This window comes from Cygnus atratus, chromosome 11 (genome assembly GCF_013377495.2).
Source record: "Cygnus atratus isolate AKBS03 ecotype Queensland, Australia chromosome 11, CAtr_DNAZoo_HiC_assembly, whole genome shotgun sequence".
In the NCBI taxonomy this organism is placed as follows: domain Eukaryota; kingdom Metazoa; phylum Chordata; class Aves; order Anseriformes; family Anatidae; genus Cygnus; species Cygnus atratus.
In genome coordinates, this window is record NC_066372.1 from 333,715 (window position 1) to 356,711 (window position 22,997).

Genomic DNA, 22,997 nt, shown 5'->3' on the forward strand with positions numbered 1-22,997 from the left:
ACGAGGCGGCGCCGCAGGGCCGGGGCCGCGGTTGCTAAGGGCCGGTCGCTGGGGGGGGGGGGGGGGGCAGGAACCCGGCTGCGGCGCAGCGCCGATCGGGGTCCGTGCTCCCCGCGCGCGGGCGGCGGCGGGTTCCGGGGCCGCGCGCTTCCGTGCCGCGCGGCGTTGTGGGAGAAGGGGCCGGCCCCGGCGTCTCCTCCCTGAGCCGGCCCCCGCCGCCCATCCTGCGGCCAAGATGTCTGACATGGAGGATGATTTCATGTGCGACGACGAGGAGGACTACGACCTGGTAGGGCGCGGGGCTCCGCGGCGGCCTGCGGGGGGCGCGGCGCCGGCCACGTGGTGCCGCAGCCCCGGGCCGGGCCCCCCCGGGCCGCCGGGCGCCCTCCTCCGCCCCACGGCTGCCGGGGGCGGGCGCTGCGCTCGGAGCAGGCCCCGCCGGGCTCCCGCCGCGTCTCCCCATACGAACGGGCCGGTTTCGGGCCCGGCCAGCCCCGGCCCCTGCTCGCCGCCCGCGGGGCACGGAGCTGCCAGCCCCCCGCGGGCCTCGGCGGCGAACGGAGGGAAAGTGCGGGGAGGGGAGCGGGGAGTGAGGGGACACGGCCCAGCAGCCCGGTCCTCGTGCTCGACTGCTGGGGCTTGGGGTGTTAGCGAGGTTTTTGCTCTCGTGGTACCTGCGTTGCAGGGTTCGGGGTTCCTGTGGCGTGTCTGGGTGCGTTTTCACATCGGGTTTTGCTCCGAGCTCTTGCAGGTAAAAATAAAGTGTAAGTGCTGCTTGCAATTAGCAGCAGACAGAGCAATTTGTCCAGGAAAATTGGAGAACATAATGAGATTGGATGTAACAAGTCTCTTTTTAATTATTAAAGCTAATTTTTTTTTACAGTTAGCAAAGCGATTTCAAGATGGGTTAATAAACGAAATAGTTGTCATCTGAAACAAAAAATCTTTGCTGTGCTCTCTGATCAGTTATAATCCCGTTGCCATAGTCATATATTGGGGCTTGAGGTTCTGTTGTTTTTGTTTTTCCGAACTTTGCGGAAGTTCTTAGAACTGACACATTTCTTAAAACAGTCCATATAGTTGAGGATTAAGAGTCTCTTTCATCTTTTTCAGTTGAGCTTGTACTCACAGTGCTGCACTCTCACTGAAAACCCCAGCTGCTTGCTTATGGAAGGCTTGTCTTGTGATGAATTATTTGATGACCATTGTTACTTACAAATTAACTTAAAAGACCTACCTGCTTTCATTTGAAATAGATTCTGGTCAGTTTTTTATTATGAACTGCCCAGAACGGCTGGATGACACTGAACACAGAAAGAAAAGGAAAAAGTGGTTTTGTTTTTGAGTTTCAAGCTCAGATGAGAGTGCTTGGCTGACAGGCATTGTCATCTACCTGTGTCAATATTCCAAGATTAGTCTTCACTTAACGCTCCCAATAATCTTCCACTTAACTCCCTGAATGAATCCACAGATTTTTATAAACGAGCTCCCTGAAGGAAATACCCTGAGACCATTAAACATATTTTGTGTCAGTTTATTCCAACATCAATTTCCATTCATTTTTATTAACACTTAAATCCATGTACTGGTATAAAATACCATTTTTATTTTTCCATGTGATACAATCAAAGTAATACTAAACAGCAGAATTCATGTTGAATACGCATAATGTGAGAACTGGACGTGTAGAGAAATCATTGGAATTACATTTTTCAATATTTAAATGCATCTGTCACATATAAATTTGAATAAGTCAGTGCAACTCTGTGCTCAAAATACATTCAGTCAGCTTCCACCAAGAATAATTGCTGGTGTGATGCTTTTTCTTCTTCCTGTGTTAAGTGTTTACTCCGTTATTGGAAAAACCTTCCTGAAACTTCTTGCTTAGGGCACATTTCTGCCCATGACTGCAGCTAGCTCTCATGGAACATTTTTATTGTCATTTATTGCCCCTATGCCAGACCTTCCCAAATTTAAAAATACTTCTTGTTAGGAGCATGTTCATTTCTTCTTTTTCAGTATGTAAATTCCAGGTAAAACATCAAAGAATACTTACACTGCATCATTAAATAAAACAGATTTTTTTTTTAGTTTGATTTATAACAAATGAAGGAAAAAAACAATTTAAGAATAAAGATAGCTGAACTAGTTTCTACGTTCTTGCAATGACAAACCATGATTGTATGACGTTTTCAGATGTTCTTGAGACTGTAATTGCAGTGTTCAACAAAATTGTTTTGGAAAATAGTTAAATAAACCTCTTCTGAAGACAGGGCCCGATTTCTTCCTTTCATGTAGATATAAATCTAATTAAATTAACAGAAGACTATAAGGGGGTGGTTGGTTCTCAAGTTCAGCGTAAAAGCAGCTGCAGAAGGATGTGGAATGAAAAACCGAGTACAAGACAATACTCAGACAAGTACAGAACTGAAAACAAAGAGCATACCTGAGCGTTGGTGAATGTTTTGTAACAAATAGGAAGAGTGGCAGGAATTGCAGAAGGCACTAATGGATGCAGAAATAGATAGCTATTTTGTCAAAATACAGTGCATTCAGGTGTCCTAGGGTAACTGCTAGCATAAAAATAGTAGTGGAAAAAAAAAGAAGTTTTCGTCAGTTTTTACTGAAGGTGGTTATGGCTGTGCCTCTTTAAATGTGCTTTTGACCTTCCCATTGAGTACACCCAGTCAGTTATGTTTCCTTTAGTATGCAAATGTTTTGCATTTGAACTGAAACTCAGCTGATGTTCTGAAGGCCCAGCTCTTTCCCAGCTTCATCATCTTGGATTTTTGTATAACTGGAGGAGTTACTACACTGCCAGACAACTGAAGACTGCTTGTTACACAGACCATAGTTTACTGCTTCAGCCTAGTTGTTCACTGGGATAAAAGGCAAGGTTTTTCATGTAAATGAGTGGCCTTAGCCACTCATACAGAAGTTAACTTTATCTGTTGGAGATCTTTCTATCAACAACAAAAAATCATTTATTTTTATGGGTGGATGAGCCTACCTCAGAAGTTGCTAATAATATATACTGACAGCTTTGATTATAACACGGATTATTGCACTTTATGCCTCAGTAAACAGAGTAATGTTTACTGGTCATTATGAAAGCCGCCGAATTTTAATTTCCAGTTTGATGCTGTTAGGTACCTGCTGATTTCAGCCCAGGTTCTTTTTATTGTTTCAGCTTGAGGGTGGAGGGGGAAGGACCATTGTAACTACCATTTTTGTTTTCAGTCTCAGACAGAGAACTGTGTTTAGAATTGTCTTTGAGACTAAACTCAGCCATTCTCGAGAAATTGATTCTTGCAGGCAAAATGTTAGCACATTGACAGTTACTGTAATCCCTTGACTTAATTTTTTTGTTTTAGATACATAAGGAATTTGTCTGTGGCGTTCTTAATGAGACGTCTTATTATGTTCATTATTATTATGCTTATTGTTCAACTTCAAAATTAATCTGGGGGAAGGTAGCCAAATCTGTTTGCTGAACAACTTGTCTGTTATGTAGTTGTATTATTTCAGTGACTTCAGGAGAACAGCTTTGTACAATTCGTGTGAAGAGCCATCGGTTTTCACTCCGGTGAGATCGCCGCTGGTTCATGAGGATCAGCATGGCTCAAATACGGGCAACATGCTTTCAGATTACTGAGGGATTCCCTTTTCATGCTGTATCAATATTAAGAAGTATGTGGTCATGCTTTTTATTTCAGGCTATCAGAAAGGCAGAATTGGTTCACTGTTTCTTTCCAACCCTGAGAAACACTCCATTTCAGAAAGAATTTCTGTATGTTCTCAGACTTGATAAGCAGTCTCATCAGTAAAGAAGGAAATTTTCCTACTTTATATTGATGCATTTATAATAGATACAGTTGAAATTTCATGCAGATAGTTACCTCTTCCAGGTCTTTACATTTCAGTAATGCCGTTATTTTTGTTATGTATGTGTAAATATATATTGCAAGCAAGAGAGTGATAAGGTGGCAAAACCAAGCATTCATAACTAGGGAAATACCAAATCAGGCAGCTCCAGTTTATGCTCTTCTATTTCTTTGTTATATTTAATTACATTAGTATGTGACTGAAAAAACATTCAGTGTGCTTTACAAAGGACATGGGATACACTGTTCTCTGAATTCATTACCATTTCATATTTTATATGGATTCAACGTGTGTGTCCTGGTACTTTCTTTTATGCAGTTCTCTTTGGACTCATCCACAAACACAGAATTAATAAAGTTGGGGCTTATTTTCCTCATTACCATAATGTCTCAAAAGGAAGTATCGAGGCAAAAAGCATGAGAATAATTAGTACATTCTTTCCAACTCAACATTGATAGGTTTGATGTAAGTTTTGATTATTATTACTGTAATTATTTTAGAGAGAGAAAGTATTTATCACTCTGTTCAGAACAGAGCTCCCTAGGATCTGATACGCAGTTCGGTGTTAAAATGAGGTAAATTAGATGTCAGTTACCCCGACATGGACTCTTAGGATGCCCAGAACTATAGGAGAGCTGTATGATAGCGGTGGGAAGAAAAGGCACTTTTTTCTGATACAGTTTACATGTCATAATACCATTTTTTTTTCTTTCTGCAGTCTTCTGTCTCATTTCTCTGCATCTTCCAACTTCTGCTTGAGACAATAACACAAAGGCAGAATACTGCCTTTCTGTGGAACTGCGCTGGCCCCACTGTGAATCTCTGGCTTCACAGCCTACTTATTCCTGGTGTCAGTAACAGGCTGTTACGAGCCCTGGTGTGAGCCAGCAGGCACTAGATGGCTTGCAGAGGTAGCAGGTAGGAGCAGAAGAGTACTGAGGTTCGGAACGTGGAAACGAAAACCAGGACTACCAACATGTGGCTGAGTAGTTGCAGGCTTGTTACACAAATCAATGTTGTTTTTACCCTCATGGTTTGTCTCGGGGTTTTGTCCTCCTTACTTTTTTTGCACTGCGGTGTGGTTGCTTTCTTTTTATTCATCTGCCTGGATGCCAGTGGTAAATGCACACAGAAACTGTTCTTTGCTTTCTGGCCTGGGGCTTGGGGCTCGTGTGTTTGGTTGGTCACCGTTGGGGACAGTGTCCGTGATCTGTGTGAAAATAGTGCATGTCCATTTTAGATGAAATGTTCACAAAATTTAGCTGGCAAGCTAATAGATTGATGTACTGAGCAGTTGTTTTCAGAGTTTTTTCAGTTGGCCTCATTTTGGCATTTTTGTGTTTGGGGAAAAAAAAAACAACAACAACAACAACAAACCAAACCCACATCACTAGTGCTCTTGCAAAATATCAGGTCCTTGCTCCAAATCCTAGAGTTAGACCTCCTAAATGCAATGGTTATGAAACAAAGTTAGTTGAAGTAAAATCAAATTTTTACCAGACTTGTTCTCAGAAACAATTGAACTTCACAAAAAAGAATGCTTTGAGTCATCCCAATGGTTGAAATTTGGTAAAATTACCAGCATTTGAAAATGACGGTAATAAGGGCTTTGTTGTTAACAATACTTAGAGGATTAATTTCTACAGAAATAGAACTCTTTGTATTGTGTCTTTTGTGAGGAGCATATCCTCTGCATAGCTACTTTCCCTTTTTATTGAAAAAAGGTTTGCAAAGTAGTTTGCTTGCTGAACAATATATAGAAAGCAAAAGTTCAGGTTATCGCTCCACATGTAATACAGAATTCAGGGAAGTGCTGTAGGCAGGAGGGGAGGATTAACAGCTAGTCAAAGGTGGTTTTCACAAAATACTGCTTTCTTTGCTTTTAACTTTATCAGGTTAGTGTGCCGCTCTGTTCTGCTGGAATGCCACAATCTGCTGTTAAATGTGGCTGATGGAGTGTTAGAGTCACCGAGTTGACGTTCCTCTGTCTGTGAGGAGAGGTGCTGTGCTTTAAGAGCTTTATGCAATTTCTCAAGTCATTGGCAAAGGCTCCTGCTGTGGTTTGCTGAAGCCATGGCTGGTTTTCTAACCTCCCTGGCCGCTTGCTCCTCTGCTGGCACTCACCAGCCTCAGCGTTGTGTCCCTGTGTTGGTGGGCCTGTTCTCTTAACCCAGCAGGGTGAGCCATCGCCCAGGACTCGTACAGCTAAGGTGTAGCACACAGGTGCTTTTCTGTCTGTAAGTTATAATTAAGAGTATTCTTCACTGTGCAGAATGTTAGATCTAGATGATATAGTTGAGATTTTTAAAGTTATGTCTAGGTATTCAACACAGAGCCTTGTGCACTTCTGTTTTGGTACTGCATTTGCTGGGGAAACAAACTTTCTAGGTGCAAGATGTTGAGTTGGGGAAGTTGTTCGGGCAGGAGGCAGGGCAGTCAATAGTAATGAAGAGGAAAGGTTAGGTGTACAGGATCTGAATTTATTGTTTAAAGAACTTTTCTGTTTTCAGTAGTAGGAAGGAAATGCATCTTTTTCTTAGTTTGAACTTTGAGGAGACAGCTTCACACTTTTCTTTCTTCTTTCCTCTTGTTTTTGGCAAAAGCTGAATGCCCCTACATTCATTCCATACTGCACTAAGCCATCTCTGCATCAAAAGAAGACAGAGTAGAGTGCTGGTCCTTCTGAACTGCTCAGCACTGGCATAATTTATATGGTTACCTCTGAGCCCTCCCCAAGGGTACAGTGAAGTTAATTGTAAAATAGCTGGTGAGTCTCTGGATGTAGCATTATTTTTTCACTCAGTTGAATGAATGTTTTTTGTTGAAGAAAAAGAAAATCCTTCGATCTTGCCATTTGGCTTTTTTTTTCCAGAAGTAATAAAAAAACTAGTATTGCAAAATTGGAAAAGATAGATAGGATTGCCACTACGGACTTGTAGGTGCCCCAGACAGACATTACAATGGTGATTTAATCAGCAGCCTAGTACCTATAAAAGCTAAACCTTCCCAAATACCTCACCTGTCTAGGCATACATAACTCATCATGCCATGGGTTGCCTTCCCAGATAGATGCATCCTGCTTCTAGGTAAACCACATTCAGGAGCAAGCATTGCTTCCAGCAGGAACTCCAGTGTGAATTCTCTTTTAAATTGCAAATTATTCCAGTCCGGGGTCTCTGACCTCTGTTTTTAGGAACATGTCATTAAGAAAAGCATGTTTCCAAAGATAGGAAAGGTCTATCTCCCTTACAGCTTTGAGTCACTATCAACATCCTAAATTTGATGTGAGGCAAATAGGCATCAACTGAAGGAAAAACGGAGCTATGAGGATATAAAACGCTTCCTTTGATGCATTTCAAAGTGATTCCGTTAGGAAAAAAATAATCTATAAAGTTACACTTATTCTTTATTATGTATTAATATTAGTATGAAAATAGATTTATGGAATATTTAAGTAGCATTAAGAAAAATGATCTGAAAAAGGGCTTCCTGCAGGAGTCCACATCCAGAATCACTGCCAGAGCCAAGATGAAAATTCGATGTTTCTGGCTTCAGCCTCACAGAACCCATTGCTTCCTAAAAGGAATTAATTTAGTTTGCCTACCTTTTATCTTTAAAAATAGATACTTCTGCCAAAAATATGCTAAACTTGAACAATGCAGAATAAACAAGGCATCAACTGACCTCACGTACCTTAAATGCGAGGTTGCTTAAGCTTTGGCAGCGGCTGCCTTCCTGAGGTGTCCTGTACGCTTCCAGCTGCCGACACCCTGTACGTGTTGCATTGCTCCATCAGTGCTGGATCAATAGGGAAAATAAGCAAACTACAAGGAAAGTCTCCCCGGTGAAATAAGATAGTTGCTTGCTGTTTTCTTTGGAGTATTCCATATTAAGTATGGGAATGCAGAAAACAGGCTTGTGGCCCTCCCTATGCTTTCCAGACTATTGATGTTTGCGAGTACAAATAAACGCGTACGTGAGCACCTTGTCCGCATGTAACGAGTGGAAATGTGAGCAATGCGTTCTGAAGGTTGGATCAATGGCTCAAGGACCATGTTTATTAAAATTTGGGCCAACCGTGAGTTTCCAGAATTAATTTTTCCATTAGAATTTCAGAAGACTGAAGAGTTAATTTAAAACTTCTCTTCGGCCGTGGCTTTGAAGAAGGAGTTGGCAATATATGGGTGAATGAAAGAACAGGTGTGTGTAGATGAAGAAGTATAGGAAAAGAAGAAATGGCAACTTAAAGAAGGGCATCCGAATGTTGTTTCTGTTGTTAGAAGGGAAAGGTACTCCGACAGTAACTTTGGAGGTTTAAGCAGATTCTGTTAAACAGATCATCTCCTAATAGCTGAGCACTCTGTTGACAGAAGTTGGCTTGAAAATGCAGCGTTGTGAAATATTTTTGATTCATGTAAGCCTCAGAATTATTACTTGAGATTTGACTTTGTTAGTGGTCCGTAATTTACACACAGCAATAGTCCTTCAGCATAAAAAGATAAAATAATTGCTTGTTGGCTTGGGTTTTTTCATTAGAAAAGCCCCAGGGTACTGAAAAAAAAAAAAAAAAAAAAAGGAATGGTAGAAGTAAGTTCAGTTTATTCAGTGGTAGTGTACGTGAGGGGCAATTGATTAAACTGTTGTGCCAATGCCTCCCGGCCCCCGCTGGAAGTATCATTAGCATTTTTCCCAATCAGTTTCTGCTGCTCAGCAAAGAAACAGCTGGTGTTACTGTTCCTATTTTCTCAGATGAGTATGGATCTTTAGGATGTAAAAAGGCAGATGAGAGGTTCGTGGAGGCCTGTTATACCCTCCGTTGCTGAATCATTACTTGTTTGGCAGCTCAGCCAGCATCTTCGCTGTGGGTAGCAAAGGTCATGTAACAAAGCACCTTTTAGGAGACTAGTGGCCTTCGTGTTTGCTTCCCCCGTACAGAAATGGCATATACTATTAGGCATCTGGCCTTATACAGCAAAATCGGCTGAATTTTAATAATACAGACTGTACTTGTCAGAAAGGCAAAGTCAGTTCATTAGTTCAGAAACAAATGTGTTGACAGGCAAGTGGTGGTGGGTGGCGAGGCAGGCCTGGTGACGGAGGAGAGAGAATCATCTCAGGAGTACGTGCCTGATACCTGCTTTGAAACCCAAGATTTTAGTATACAGGCCTTCCGTATCATACATCTTACTACAGTTTACCTATTTTCAGTGAAATATTAGATGTTCCAAACCTTATTTTTTTCCTGTTTTATAATGTTTTTTTTTCCCATCTTTTATGTAGGAATATTCTGAAGACAGTAATTCTGAACCCAATGTGGATCTGGAAAATCAATACTACAATTCCAAAGCTTTGAAGGAAGATGATCCAAAAGCGGCACTAAGCAGTTTTCAGAAGGTTTTTTTCTTTATATTATCTCTTATTTTTATATTGATTCTGTAGACTGCAAGTATATTCCACACATATTTTTAAATATTTGCTTATGATTTGAGATATTTTCTCTAACTGTAATGTTAGTATGTGTAACATACTAGTGTAGTGTTAGTGTAATGTTAGTAATGTTTATATTTTAAGTTGCTAATGTGCTAAGTTTATCACTGGACTACTTGGATTCGTAGCTGACTGCCTTTCAGGATCATGCTTAGGGAGCATAAATAGGACAATAGGCTAGTCCTATTTTTTTACAGAACTGAGTTTTTAATCTTCAGAATTTACTAAGTTAATTAGTCCTAAGTGTGTTTTCATGTGTCAACTATAGAAACTAGATCAATTTGTGTTTTAAAATGAAGTGGCATTTTCCTCAGTGTTTTACATAGTGTTTGGGTTGCTATCTGAATTCAAAACTTTAAATGTGTAAATACTGAATGACTGTTTCTTTCCTTCACGTCAGTATTAAATTTTTAATGTGCAAACACCGTCACCAGAAAGCAATATGTTAGCTTGGAAAAAGGAAAAAGTAGAATTTTTCCTTGGAAAGGAAAAAGTAGAATTCTGCATCTTTTGGCTTATTTATAGTGTGTAACAGTATTTATATACATGATTTCAAAACCAAAAAAAACTTACAGAACTTGACTTGACTATGGTATTATTAAAGACTGCAGCCTAGAAGTCTTCCTGATATGTAAAGAAAGTATAGCAATTCAGAAGGGTGCATTCTTTGAATAGTTTAGTTGGGGAGTTGTTTGAGTCAATTTTGGGGAGTGTTAAAACTTTTTTGTCCATATATTTTCATGGAATGGTGCTGAAGTTTATTGTTTGATGTTAGATAACAACAAAAAAAATCTATTAATAACTATTCACCATCCCTACATCACCTAAGGTATGAAAAATAATAAGATACCTACCCCTCTCTAACTTCCTCAGTAATATCAGTGGAGAGTGGAACTGAAGAACATGGCAGAGTAAAACATTTCTTTTTATGAAAGGTTTATAAAGATTGTTTAAAAAATTCTTCTATTTCAGGTTTTGGAGCTTGAAGGTGAAAAAGGAGAATGGGGATTCAAAGCTCTGAAACAGATGATCAAAATAAACTTTAAATTGGTAAGAATTTCAGCTGTCGCTTGAGAAGAAATGGTTTAAATACAGATTTGATCCAGAGGTCTTAAATTATTGTTCAAATTTATGGCTATGACAACTAAATCTGCCAGAACTTGTCATTCACATACTTTAATAGCTACTACAGGCATGGCAGAGAGATTATGTGGTGGTTGCAAGTCCAAGGCAAAATGGATGCAAAATAGCTGCTGTAGTCAGCTGAGACTCTGAATGTCTGACACTCAGCCCTTGCTATCCTCAGGTATCAAACCATTGCAAACTCGAACATTTCCATATGTGTGTACTTCACCAGAACAAATAAGTGCAAAGTATTTTTATGCTACGTATGTGACCATTCCAAAAGGTTGTATAGCCATTTCTATTTTCTTAATCATGATAAATATTTTAAATATCTATTCTATGGAGTCTTGCTTAAGTTATTCCTGATTCTGCTGCTTATGAATAAAGTGCTGATGTAAAAGTTCCTCGCAGCAACCATTACTGCCTAGCCTTTCTGTTATGCTTTGATTTCTGTGTGTGTTGCAAGATGTAACTCAGTTTTTAATCATTAAGACAAAAATATAACAATTTTGTTTTTCTTTATAGACTAACTTTCCTGAAATGATGAACAGATATAAACAGCTATTGACCTACATACGGAGTGCAGTTACAAGGAATTACTCTGAAAAATCCATCAATTCTATTCTTGATTATATCTCTACTTCCAAGCAGGTTAGATCATCAGTTCTTCCATTTGGTGGTTTTCCTTTTTGCATTCTTAATTGTGGACTTATTTGTATATATGGTAGTCATGTTTGTTTGTTTTTTGACCTTATTAGAGAGTGTTCACAATATTAATTTTTCATCATATTTCAGACTGTATTTCCCACATCTAATGGTTTCTATGAATATACATAACTTTTCAAAAATTCATATTTTGGTTCAAGCAGGTTGAATTATTTTTTAGCAGTTTTTGTCTGGAATTTTGATGCTAATAAGTAAAGTAAATAAATTTTTTAGCATAGTAGCTACACACTAAGTGTCTTTTCAAATATAACTTGCAATTAAACGATACTTTATTTTGGGGGGAAAAAAACTCGAAAAATTTTGCGGTGAGGTGTTGGTGTTAAATATCATTTCCCTTTGAGCGTGCTGTTCAAGTTAGGTACATGTTTATAGAGAGACAGTCCAGCTCCTGTAGTGGCGTGTAGAGATTTACAGAAAACTCACCTAAATTACTACTTTGAAGTAGTACCTGCATATAGAAGATCATTGGTCTTCAGGGATGATTCCTCTGTCATTATCCCAGTCCTTCCTGTCCTGCCACTTACAAGAAAGGGAAGTTTAATAGATGAAGGATGGTTTACTTTTAAGGTCTGAAGGATTGACTTGGGCTGTACGTTGTTGGCAGAGTTTTTGGTCTGAATGCACTTGGAGCCAGACCTGGAGGGACAATCGGGAAGTGTGAACTTCAATTCAAATTCATTCATAGCTGCAGATGTGCTATTCCAAAAAAGAATAATGGCCAGAAACAATACTACTGAATTCTCTGTAGAACCTTTGTTGAAGGTCACATTCAGCAGTTAGATTTCTGTTTTGGGTACTGTATTTTTGTATTTTAAGCAAAGAAATAGTTTGATGTGCTGGAGAGCTTTCTTTCACATGGTGTTGGTAGCATAGAAAGGAGAAAGCATCTTTGTCTATTTCTCTTCATAAATTTATTTTCTATATGATATGTAAATTACTATTTATTTTTTTTAAGTAGCAGCAATGCCCATTAATGTTTGTCTTTTGTTACACAATGTAAGAATTTATTATGTAAGACTGGCTTCTGTAAGGTAGCTTTCATTTTGAACTAGCATGAAGGAAGATTGTAGATCTTAAAATGTGAATGCTTTTTAATATCTATTTTATATAAGAAAAGGAAATTTTCTTAGTGTTGTTACGCTCTTTTTACAATTCAGTAAAATGCAGATACCTTTCTTGTTTTGAAGTTCAAGCATGCACATTTAGTTTGTTCAGATTGACATTATTAACAGGTACAAATTTGCTGTTTACAATTATAGAATTCTGATTTTTTATGTCAGATGGATTTGCTTCAGGAATTTTATGAAACAACACTTGAAGCTCTGAAAGATGCTAAGAACGATAGATTGTGGTTTAAGACAAATACAAAGGTAAAACATATAACTCATTTTTTGCTTTGCTTTGTGACACCTTCAGCTAAATTTAATAAACGATAATTATGAAATCTTAGTAGATCTTAGTACTTGATTTTTTTTTTATTACAGCTTGGCAAATTATATTTAGAACGAGAAGAATATGGAAAGTTACAAAAGATTTTGCGCCAGCTGCATCAGTCATGCCAGGTACCTTTATACTCTAATCACTGTAGCTTTGTAAACAGCATTGATTTTGTTACATCAGTTGTTGGCCTTTGAGGCACGTTGTTAAGCTTTTATAGTACAGAGGAAAGAAATGTTATACTTGCTTTATTTTTCTGTTTAATAACGTGAATGAAAAATGATGTGAGAAATGCTTTATTCCTTACTTAAGGATGATTTTAAAAAATAATTCGCAACTATTGATTAAGTTTCATCTTGGCCATGTACAGGAAGGAGAAGCACATACAAATAATCTAAAATTATAGATGTTTAGTTTAAAATATAGCAAAGATTCCAAACGAGCATTACTGCAAACTGAAGCTACAGTTATTATTTTCCAAGTTGGAAGGGAAAAAAATAGCTGTGCAGTCTGCTGTGCCTGTTTGTGTCCCCTTTTCTTCCTCCAGCATGGAAAATGGGTTACAAATATTTGGGAATTGTTTCTGTCATAGGCAGTAGAAGAGTTGTATGTATCTCATATATATATATATATACACACACACATAGATATATATACACTTATATATATATAATATATATATGTTTGTCTGTCTCAGTCATTATGTTTGTATACTGAGAGAGTGTGGGTTTTTTTGTGTTTTGTTTGTTTTAAGGAGAGTGGAAAAGAATAAAGAACAAAGTTCTCAAAGTTGTTTTAAGGCAAACAAACAAAAATACTGACTTTATTAAAGAAAGGGCTTGAGAATTTGGCATGCTGCAAGTGGCTTGAGTATTATGTTTTGTGTTTTATATTTGTATCAAAATTTCAAGTTTTTAGGCAAATCCTTATTTTTGACAGGAAATTAGTGAGAGTATTTGGTAATGAGTTTTCTGTCAGTGTAAAACTGAAATCACTGTTCTCTTAAAATTTCACAGTATTTATTACTTAATCTATCCTAGACTGATGATGGGGAAGATGATCTAAAAAAAGGTACTCAACTATTGGAAATCTATGCTTTGGAAATTCAAATGTATACAGCACAGAAAAATAACAAAAAACTTAAAGCACTATATGAACAGTCATTGCACATCAAGTCAGCCATTCCTCATCCGCTGATCATGGGAGTTATCAGAGGCAAGTTAATCTTGAATCTTTCATTTAATTTGTTGTAGATTAGCTTAATGAAAATCTGATAATTAATATTTTTTCAGTTTCAACTAGAAAGACAAAGGATCTTGTAGGTTCATAGGCAGACAAACCCTATGGGAATAAGGGACTACAAATGCTGAGACTACGGGCTCATTGTTTAATGCTTACCTTCTGTAGGACTTCCAGCTTTGCTGCTCTGGTGCCCAAGTACCAGATGCACTGCTCAGCCAGACAGAACAGTTGGCTACATATAGTGCAGGAGAGAAGCAACAGAGAACATGGGGAAGAGCTGAGCTGTTTGACTCCATGGCAGGCACCAAAGGATAAATGCACAAGGCTTGACAGGGCTGCTAAGTGGAAGGGACTGCTATTTCTGTAGTTCCCTTTTGTAAATTTGTGTGCCATCATCTTACTCTGGTATAGGTACTTGCATAAACAATCTAGCAGTAGTGGGTGCTTCAAAAATAAAAGGAAATGAAGAGCGTTTCTCAATTTTTATGTATAGTTTTGTTTAATATGTTGGGAAAATTCCATAAATATAGGAAGTACGTTGCCTTTAAAATCAAGATAGATTCCATTACTTATTTTTTTACAGTATTTTAACATAAGGTTAAAATAATTATTGGCTGTGAGGATTAGTGTTCTTTTACATTTATGGTGTGGGTTGGGCTTCATTTTTTTTCTTCGTTGGAAAAGGTTTGTTGAAATGGCAATGCTGTATGTGAAGGCCCTAGTGCTTTTTTTTTCTAGAAATTTTAGAGAATGAAAAGACTCCCAAAAATATTTCAGTAATCTATTTAGAAATAGCATGGAACTTTTTAGTACAATTATTGTAGTCAGCAACAAGCACACAGTGTTCTTTTTCTCTTCATCTGTGTTTTCTTTTCAGAATGTGGAGGCAAAATGCACTTAAGAGAAGGAGAGTTTGAAAAGGCACATACTGATTTTTTTGAAGCATTCAAGAATTATGATGAATCAGGGAGCCCCAGAAGAACCACTTGTTTAAAATATTTGGTCTTAGCAAACATGCTGATGAAATCTGGAATAAATCCGTTTGATTCTCAGGAGGTACTTTTAGAGATATGATTAAGTCAATTAGACATATTGTCTTATTTTTGTCTTTTTTTTTTGTCTTTGTTGAATTGATAGGGATGTTACCCTAAAGGTGACAGCAGAAAAAATATTTTAAATCTGAACATTGTATCTTGCTTTCTGTTCTTTGTAGGCTAAACCATACAAAAATGATCCAGAGATTCTAGCAATGACGAATTTAGTAAGGTAAGATTTTTGGGGGGGGGAGGGGGGGGGGGGCGGCTGAGGATGGGGAGGGGGGAACTGTAGTGTCCAAACCAGGAATGGAATATTTTTAGAGGTGGTCTTCTCTGCACAATAAACACTTTTTTCTTTTTTTTATATATAAATATGGGGCAAATATTTGTGGATTGGTTGTTTTTCTTGAGAAACTTTTATTTACCGTGACATATCCAAGTATCTATACTGTACCAGAAACATGCTGTTATCCTCTACTATGATGAGTTTCTTGTGCAGTCACAAAACTCATTTTTTTCCTTAAAGATAGTTGCGTTATGTAGTACTGCAACTGCACTTTCAGGTTTGGCTGATTAGACATGAGAAACTGAAGTGATTGATAGCTCATACTAAAGACAATAGAATAATTGAATGCACGGATATTTCGCGATTACTAAAGGGGGTTTATAATTGAGGAATATGAAATGAATTTCTCAGGTGTTCTCCAGCATCCTTCAAATACACATAAATATCAAAAGAATGTTTCATTACCTCTTTGAGGCAACTGTGAAGTGAGGACTTTTAGGGTATTAAGATCATCAGACGAAATAAATTGAACTGAGGCAGTCTTTCTATATCATGCTATGAAGCTAACCTGTTCCATCCACTTTACCCTGCCTTTGCTTTATCAAGTAAAAAAGAAAAAAAAAAACATAGGAAAACTTCCTACCTTTTTATTGTGTAAGAAGTAACACGTGCTTGCATTTTGAAATACACGGTCAATCTCATGTTGGAACGAACCTTGCTGCAATACTGCTATTGGTGCTGCAGCATTGTAAGCGTACAAATCGTTTCTGAAAGTTCATTCATTATTGACATAATAAACTGCCAAATCGTTTACTCATCATTAAGGGAATATTTCCAGTAATTCCACTTCAGACTTGTCTATTTCACTTTCATAGTTTCCTGTGAATTTGAGGCATAAGGAACTCCAGATGGCCTTACCCAATCTGATTTTATTCATATTCCTAATTTATAACTTTTATCTTGACATTTGAGTATAACTGCTTCTTTAAAGTTAATAATGCAATTAAAGTGGTGTGGAGAAGAAATATGCAGAAGATAAAATCAATTCCAAATATTACAATTATGTTTTTCATTCTTCTTATATTCTACATTGGGAACTTGAATGTGTTACATATGGTATAAAAGAGACTTCTGGAATAAACAATAATATATACTTAACTGAGATTCTATTTAATTGTGAAGTACAGTTAATGGTTTCATGTGATAGAATCCCGTACACTCATATGACTATGTTTATAAACTCCTCAAGTTCTGCCTTAAATTTAACTGGTCTTTTTCTTTCCCCTTTTACTGATAATCAGGGATTACTTTTTATTTATTTTTTTTGGCAAATTTGTACAATTGAAAATATACAGGGACCATAAAAGCAAAATAGACGTTGTTTTTAAAGTGTTTTATCTTAGTATTAAGCAGAAACTGAAAGCATGTATTGACCAGTATGTCTTTGAGGTTAAATACTGTTAGCCAGTAGCTTAGTATAACTAAGCCTGCAAGTTTGATTGGTGAATAGATAGTCCCTGTTACAGCTGACAATTCCTCTAAGAAAAGTTAATAGATAGGAATTTTAAGACCATTATATTTCAAGAAAAAGGCCTTGTTTCAGTGGTTACAGCTCTTACCATTAAATAATGTCATGGTACCACTATTGAACAATAACTGATGTCTAAATCTACCTTTGCTTAGTCACCTTTTCTCAGATAACAATTGAGCGATTAAACTAAAAATACACTATAAATAAGAATAAAAACAGTAATAGGCCAAAATTACCGATGGTTAATCCTGGAAGTCAGGCATTTCTTCCATCTTCCAGTATTTTCAGAATTCAGATTAAGACATTCTAGAAAGAACAACACCTCCCCTGAAATTTTTTTACCTGTTATTTTTTACATAAAATAGGGCTTCATGAAGCCAAAATACAAGTAATTATACTGTCCAAAACTGGCTGGGTTTAGGGTTTTTTTAAGATTATTTTTTTTAGTACAAAGATTTGGAAAACAGAGCACACTTGCAGAAGAACTAAATATTCTTACTATAGTTTTGTAAATGTTACCAAAAATTGGAACTGGAGAAAGGTCATTTCTGTGGCATCTCAACTTGAAATAGCTTTTCTTTACACAGATTCTGGATATAATTATTTATCACCAACACTAAATAACTTAATACAGATTTTTAGAAGATGCAGAATGAAGCCTTATGAGTCTGGTTTTAATTTTAAAGACAATAATTCAGTCTCCCATTTTTCTGAAGTGCCTATCAGAATAACGACATCGCTGAATTTGAGAAGATTCTGAAAACAAATCACAGCAACATCATGGATGATCCCTTCATAAGGGAGCACATTGAAGGTATTTTTGCAGGCTATTTTAATCCTTTTTTCACTGCTTGGTAAGATTTTTTTTCTATGGTTTATTTTCTCTTTGGCAGAATGAGAATTCTTTGTGATTCTACTCGCAGACAATTACTGCTTATGTCCATACTGCTTATGGACAATTCCTTTACTGTTTCCAGTTTCAAGTTGGTCATGGCCAACAGGCATACAGAGGAATGTTAAGAATTTCAGGAATAATGAATAAACTTCTAGCAAGAGAGGGTGTTCTAAGATAATATCTACAGTGGTTTTAGGCACTGAATATTTTCAGGTGTGTCCACCCCTATTGATGAAGAATTAAGTGACAGCAACCCTTAGTTGTAAAGGTTGTGTCAGTCTCAACAGTTAGATGTTCACTAGTTTATAAGGGAAATTTTCTGCTTCAGATGAAAGATATAACATGTAGACAATGTAATGAAAGTTGTATTAATAAATATGTAGCAACAAAATATGTAACAATACATTCTAATGTATACGTACATAATTCTAATGTATATGTTGAAAACAGTGGTTGGATTTATAATACCTATACTTAATAAAACGGGAACACACTAAAACATGCCCATCCATTTCATTGCCATGACAAAATAAAATTATCCCCAGCACTTAGATAAGTGCTAGTATCTTACACTAGTATCTTGAGAATGTAAAAGTCTCTCTACTTGAATGCAGCGTTCATTTTTCAAGTAACTACTGTTTTCATCAAGAGAAGGACTTACTGTGGGATTGCCAGATCAGTTAGCTGGATAGCTACACGAAAAGAAAAGAGTTAAATCCAGAGACCTGGTTTTCTTACGCTTCTTGTTTGTAAAAGAGAACAGGGCCAACAGCAGGGGAAACTAAATATAATCCCTCTACTGCTGTTACATGTCGACTGCTGGTAAGCTTCAAAGTCTTGTAGGGAAACTCAGTAAGATTAGAGAGATGGATTCTTAAAGAAGGGAGTATAACAGAACTGGAAAGCAAGAAAAGGAGGACAGTCGAATTAAAGGGTGAGGGAACTTGAATTTCACCACTTCTATGACAATGATCTGCAGGGGAAAAAAAAGACGCTCATCTTTTTCAATCTGTAATGATACATAGTGCATGTTTATGTTTGTAATGCTTACATACCTTGTGTTGTTGTTTAATCTCTTTGGTTTTATTAAGATACATAATCTGGTCTTCAGTATTATTTTTCATTATATAAACAATACTTGTGTAACCGGTTAGGTAAAAATGGAACTAGCTTTTTTTATTACCTAAAAAATTAGCTAAAAATGGATCTAGCTTTTTTTCTATTAATTTACAATGGTAATTCATGCTTTCATTTTATACAAAATTTCTTTAATGTAAAAATTACTAAAACAATAGCTGCAATATCATACCTAACCAAAATCAGTCACTTTATGAAGGCTCTGTTTTTATCATTCTTCTTCTGTTCCTCATTGTAATTATGCCATTAGGCTCTGACCTTTATCTTACAATATTAATATTTCTCATGAAGTTAAATGCACGGAGGCTTAAATTTCAGAGCCTTAAGAATACCTCTTTTTACTTTAGTACAGTGCAAGCATTACAGCCATAAATTAGAGGGGCAGACGTACTATGTAGTAACCTTCATGACTTAGGCAATTAATTTGAATCATTAAAGTTTTTACTAGGGAATATATTGCTCCCTGTTTGAACAATTTTCAGCTTTATCTGTCCATTGTCAGAGTTGTATATTGCCATACTGTCCCTGAAGGAAAGAGGATCTCTATTTTGCTGTGCTTTTCCACCTCACTAAATTTGAAAGTACCTATGACCTAAAAAGGTCTTAGAATTTAGGATATGTTTCTATAACGAGTTGTATTGCACCCTTAGTTAAATGCTGTTGTTTTTACAGTTTTGTTTTTCTTTTCTTACAGAGCTTTTGCGAAACATCAGAACACAAGTGCTTATAAAATTAATTAAGCCTTACACAAGAATACATATTCCTTTTATTTCTAAGGTATGTGTTAGTGGAGCCTTACATTTGCTTAAGTAAACGATTAATTATGAATAAAAGTTCTTAAATACAGTGGTTCCAGAAATAGAACATCTAAAATATAATCTAAACTGTAACATTGTACTGATGCGCTCCTGGCAGCTTTGCAGTGTGCAAATGTAAATTTCAGGCATCTTCCAAATGCTTTTTATAATATGCACTATGATGTATTTCTAAAATACTCAATTACCATATTTTACTTGGTGTAGAAAAATACGTTTCTGAAGGAAAGTATAAAAAGTGAAAATTGCATAATTATGAAAATTAATTCTACTGATATAAAAATCCAAATTTTAATCTCTTGTTCAAAAGATATTTTCAGATGTCTGTATTTTAAGGCTATAAGACTAGAACTGATTTCATTCTCTAATCTGGAAGGAACAAAAGCAATAAATGACAATTGATTACGTTTCCATCTCCTGTGAGACTGATTTTTCTCAGACTTTGTCTGATTTTTCTTGCAAAAATTCACAGCATTCCAAAATATTTCATAAAATATGAAAGAAACCTGATAGTTATGTTTAACTTGTAATAGCATAATATCCTGTCAGAACTTTTTCATTTCCAGAATTTACTTGAGCAGAAGATCCATTTAGCCTTCTAAATAGTTTTGAGCACAGGCTAATTCTTTTCTGATGGTTATTGCCTTATTTCATCTTGCGGTGTGTTTTTGTTTGTTTTAAATACAGTCAGCAAAGAACTGTTTTCTGGAGCTTCCAAAAATGTTGCTTTAGCCTCTTCAGCCTTATCTGAGAGGTTACTTTCTTTTGATCATTGGCCATATATACTTTGGGTGGAGTTCTTTTGCTTGACAGATCATTATTGAATTAATACTTTCAAACATTAATAAACATAAGTCAAACCAAATTCTACATAAGAAAATAAAGACTGGAAGGATTTAATGTTGCAAACCAGAATACCAACACAATGAGATTTCTTTTTCTTTTAGGAGTTAAACATAGATGTAGCTGATGTGGAAAGCTTGCTTGTGCAGTGCATATTGGATAAGTATGTACTTTCTTCTTGTTTACTGATCTTTGGTTACTTTAAAATAATTAAAGAATATTATAAACAACAAAATATTTCTGTGCTTTATGACAATACTGTTTGACTCTAAAACCAAAAAGTAATGATGCTGACTATTATTTGCTTGGCTTACAAGCAATAAAGTATATTTGTAAGATGTGAGCCAAGAGAATTAATTATATACAGAGATTGAGTAGCATGTTTTTTACTTTAATTTTAAATTACACAAGAAATTACTTGAATTGTAATGAGATTATGAAAATGATATATTATTAGTAAATGCTGCTTATACCCATGTATATTTTCAAGTATACTTTCAAGCTGACAATTTTTTTTAGTAGTCTGTTCTCCCTAACTGGAAAAGCTCAACTACAATTTGTAAAATCTTTTTTTGGAGGGTAGCTTGTTACATCTACTAGGAAAATACGATCCATATGTGGGTTCATATTTTAATTTCTTTTTACATATATCTCCATAATTTGTGATTCCTTGTCATTGAAGAACTGTTTACCTCATATTGCATCAGACTTTATATGTGGGTCATGGCTAGGCAAGTAAGATACGCATTGCTCAATGAATTAGTTAAATTGGTTTCTAAACGTGATGACAACTATAAAAGGCGTTACTACACAGGATAGTTGAATTCTGAAATGGACACTGCGTCTCCCTCTTATGTAAGACCTCTTATTTTACCTCTTGATTATTGTTTGCTCCTATTTTCATGTGCATTAATGATTTATAGTTACTTATTTCCTTCTAGCACTATACATGGCCGAATTGATCAAGTCAACCAGCTCCTAGAACTGGATCATCAGAAGAGAGGTGGTGCACGGTATACTGCGTTAGATAAATGGACCAACCAACTAAATTCTCTCAACCAGGCTGTAGTCAGCAAGCTGGCCTAACAGAAAACAAGCTTTCACAAACATACTTAAGGCAACAGTGCAGTGATGTAAACCTTAAAAGAACTGGGAATGGCAAAACTACTGTCGGTTGGTGTGCCCTGAAATTATTGGAGTTATGGCAGAAGTGCTTTTTTGATCAGCTGGTTTGTGTTTTGCTGCTGCATTTATCCCAAGAAAAAAACAGCTTTAATCTCCAGAAGAAAACCAAAATGCCACGGGATTTATGCTGTATTGACATCTTGCCCTAAACACACAACATCCTAGTAATTTGTCAAAGGGCAATTAATGACCAGAGAGAAGATTTTTGTCATGATTTTAAAAACACTGACATGTTACTGTTGGTTAAATTTAAACATGTTTTACCTGCAGAAATTCTCTCACAGAAATAACCTGCAATAACTTGAAATGCATACCCTTTTGAACACTTCCTTTTCTCATGTATAAATTGAAATGTTTGCTGCATTTTGCAAAATGTCAATTCTCCAAAAATGTGTCCATTTATTTCTGTACCTGCAGTGTAGTAAAGGTTTAGAAGAAACCCAATAATTATAGTGGCATACTGTCACTTAGGTTTCAAGCAGCAAAATAAACAGTGCAGTTCAGAAATTGTACAGTTTGTTTCTTGATGTGGTTTCATTATACTTGATTTTTACTTTGTTTTATTTTTAAAAGAAGATAGGGATTACTTCATTCTCACCTCACATATGAAGGACAATATGGAGATTTTAAGTCTAAACCTTGGTATGCGTGCCGTTTATTTTTTTTTTCCTTCAAGTAGTTAAATATAAATACTAAAAAGTTCAAAAGCTGACATTTAGCAGTCTGGCTAACATTTTTATCTTGCAAGATGCTGAACTATTTGTCCTGTCTGGTTGATGTTGGTGGATGGACAGTTGGCATTTCTCAGGAATATGCTCATTTTTGATTCTGGTACTCTAAGAATACAGGGTTTTCACACACCCTGGGAATAGAAATGCAGACCCTGATTGTTATATCTCTTTGCCTAATCTGTGGTCTTTTTGACCAAATTCAGTGTATATAGAAAGACACGGTGGGTACGCAGTACAGTAACCTCAGGAATAATAGAATACATTCTTTCCCAAATGTTTGATTGTATTGTAATCCCTTCAGAGACACTATTCAAGTGCTGAAGTCGTACCACATAGTAGGTACATACCCCTCATGTCCTAAGATTTTGGGATCATCAGATCCATTTAAAATACAGATCTGCAGTACTGGCCACAGCAATTTTTCTTTCTGTGGTTTTTTTCTTTCTTGTTTTGTGTTGACAGAGAAATTCTCTTGCAGGTCTCAGAAATGTTGAAGAAATTTTGTAGGGTTCACATCTTCCATAACTGCAAGTACTCCAATTTAAAGCTGAGGGTATAATGTGGTGTACAAAGCAGTGCCACAGACAGTCATCGTTAGAGTAAAAGGAAAAATACGTAAGTAGAGCAATTAACAC

At 36.6% G+C, this 22,997-nt stretch overlaps 1 protein-coding gene across 2 annotated transcripts; it reads left to right on the forward strand.

The window, feature by feature from the left end:
• The first annotated feature begins 158 nt into the window (after positions 1-158).
• On the forward strand, positions 159-22,143 carry COPS2 (COP9 signalosome subunit 2). Of its 2 annotated transcripts, none has more exons than XM_035553793.2 (13): positions 159-289; positions 9,166-9,279; positions 10,345-10,422; positions 11,023-11,148; positions 12,483-12,593; positions 12,708-12,785; positions 13,701-13,875; positions 14,780-14,958; positions 15,116-15,168; positions 17,473-17,570; positions 19,483-19,565; positions 20,551-20,609; positions 21,388-22,143. In XM_035553793.2, the coding sequence occupies exons 1-13, from the start codon at positions 236-238 to the stop codon at positions 21,530-21,532; spliced, it is 1,353 nt and encodes a 450-aa protein (XP_035409686.1). In that variant the 5' UTR covers positions 159-235; the 3' UTR covers positions 21,533-22,143. The 2 variants fall into 2 exon arrangements, with proteins under 2 accessions (XP_035409686.1, XP_035409687.1); XM_035553794.1 differs by having other exon boundaries at positions 12,504-12,593.
• The last annotated feature ends 854 nt before the right edge of the window (positions 22,144-22,997 follow it).

Excerpts from the sequence above, each read along its gene's own strand:
- COPS2 (XM_035553793.2), top strand. The coding sequence starts at position 236 with ATGTCTGACATGGAGGATGATTTCATGTGCGACGACGAGGAGGACTAC. Across the intron at positions 290-9,165 it reads ACGAGGAGGACTACGACCTG|GAATATTCTGAAGACAGTAA; the intron begins GTAGGGCGCGGG and ends TCTTTTATGTAG. Across the intron at positions 13,876-14,779 it reads GATCATGGGAGTTATCAGAG|AATGTGGAGGCAAAATGCAC; the intron begins GCAAGTTAATCT and ends TTTTCTTTTCAG.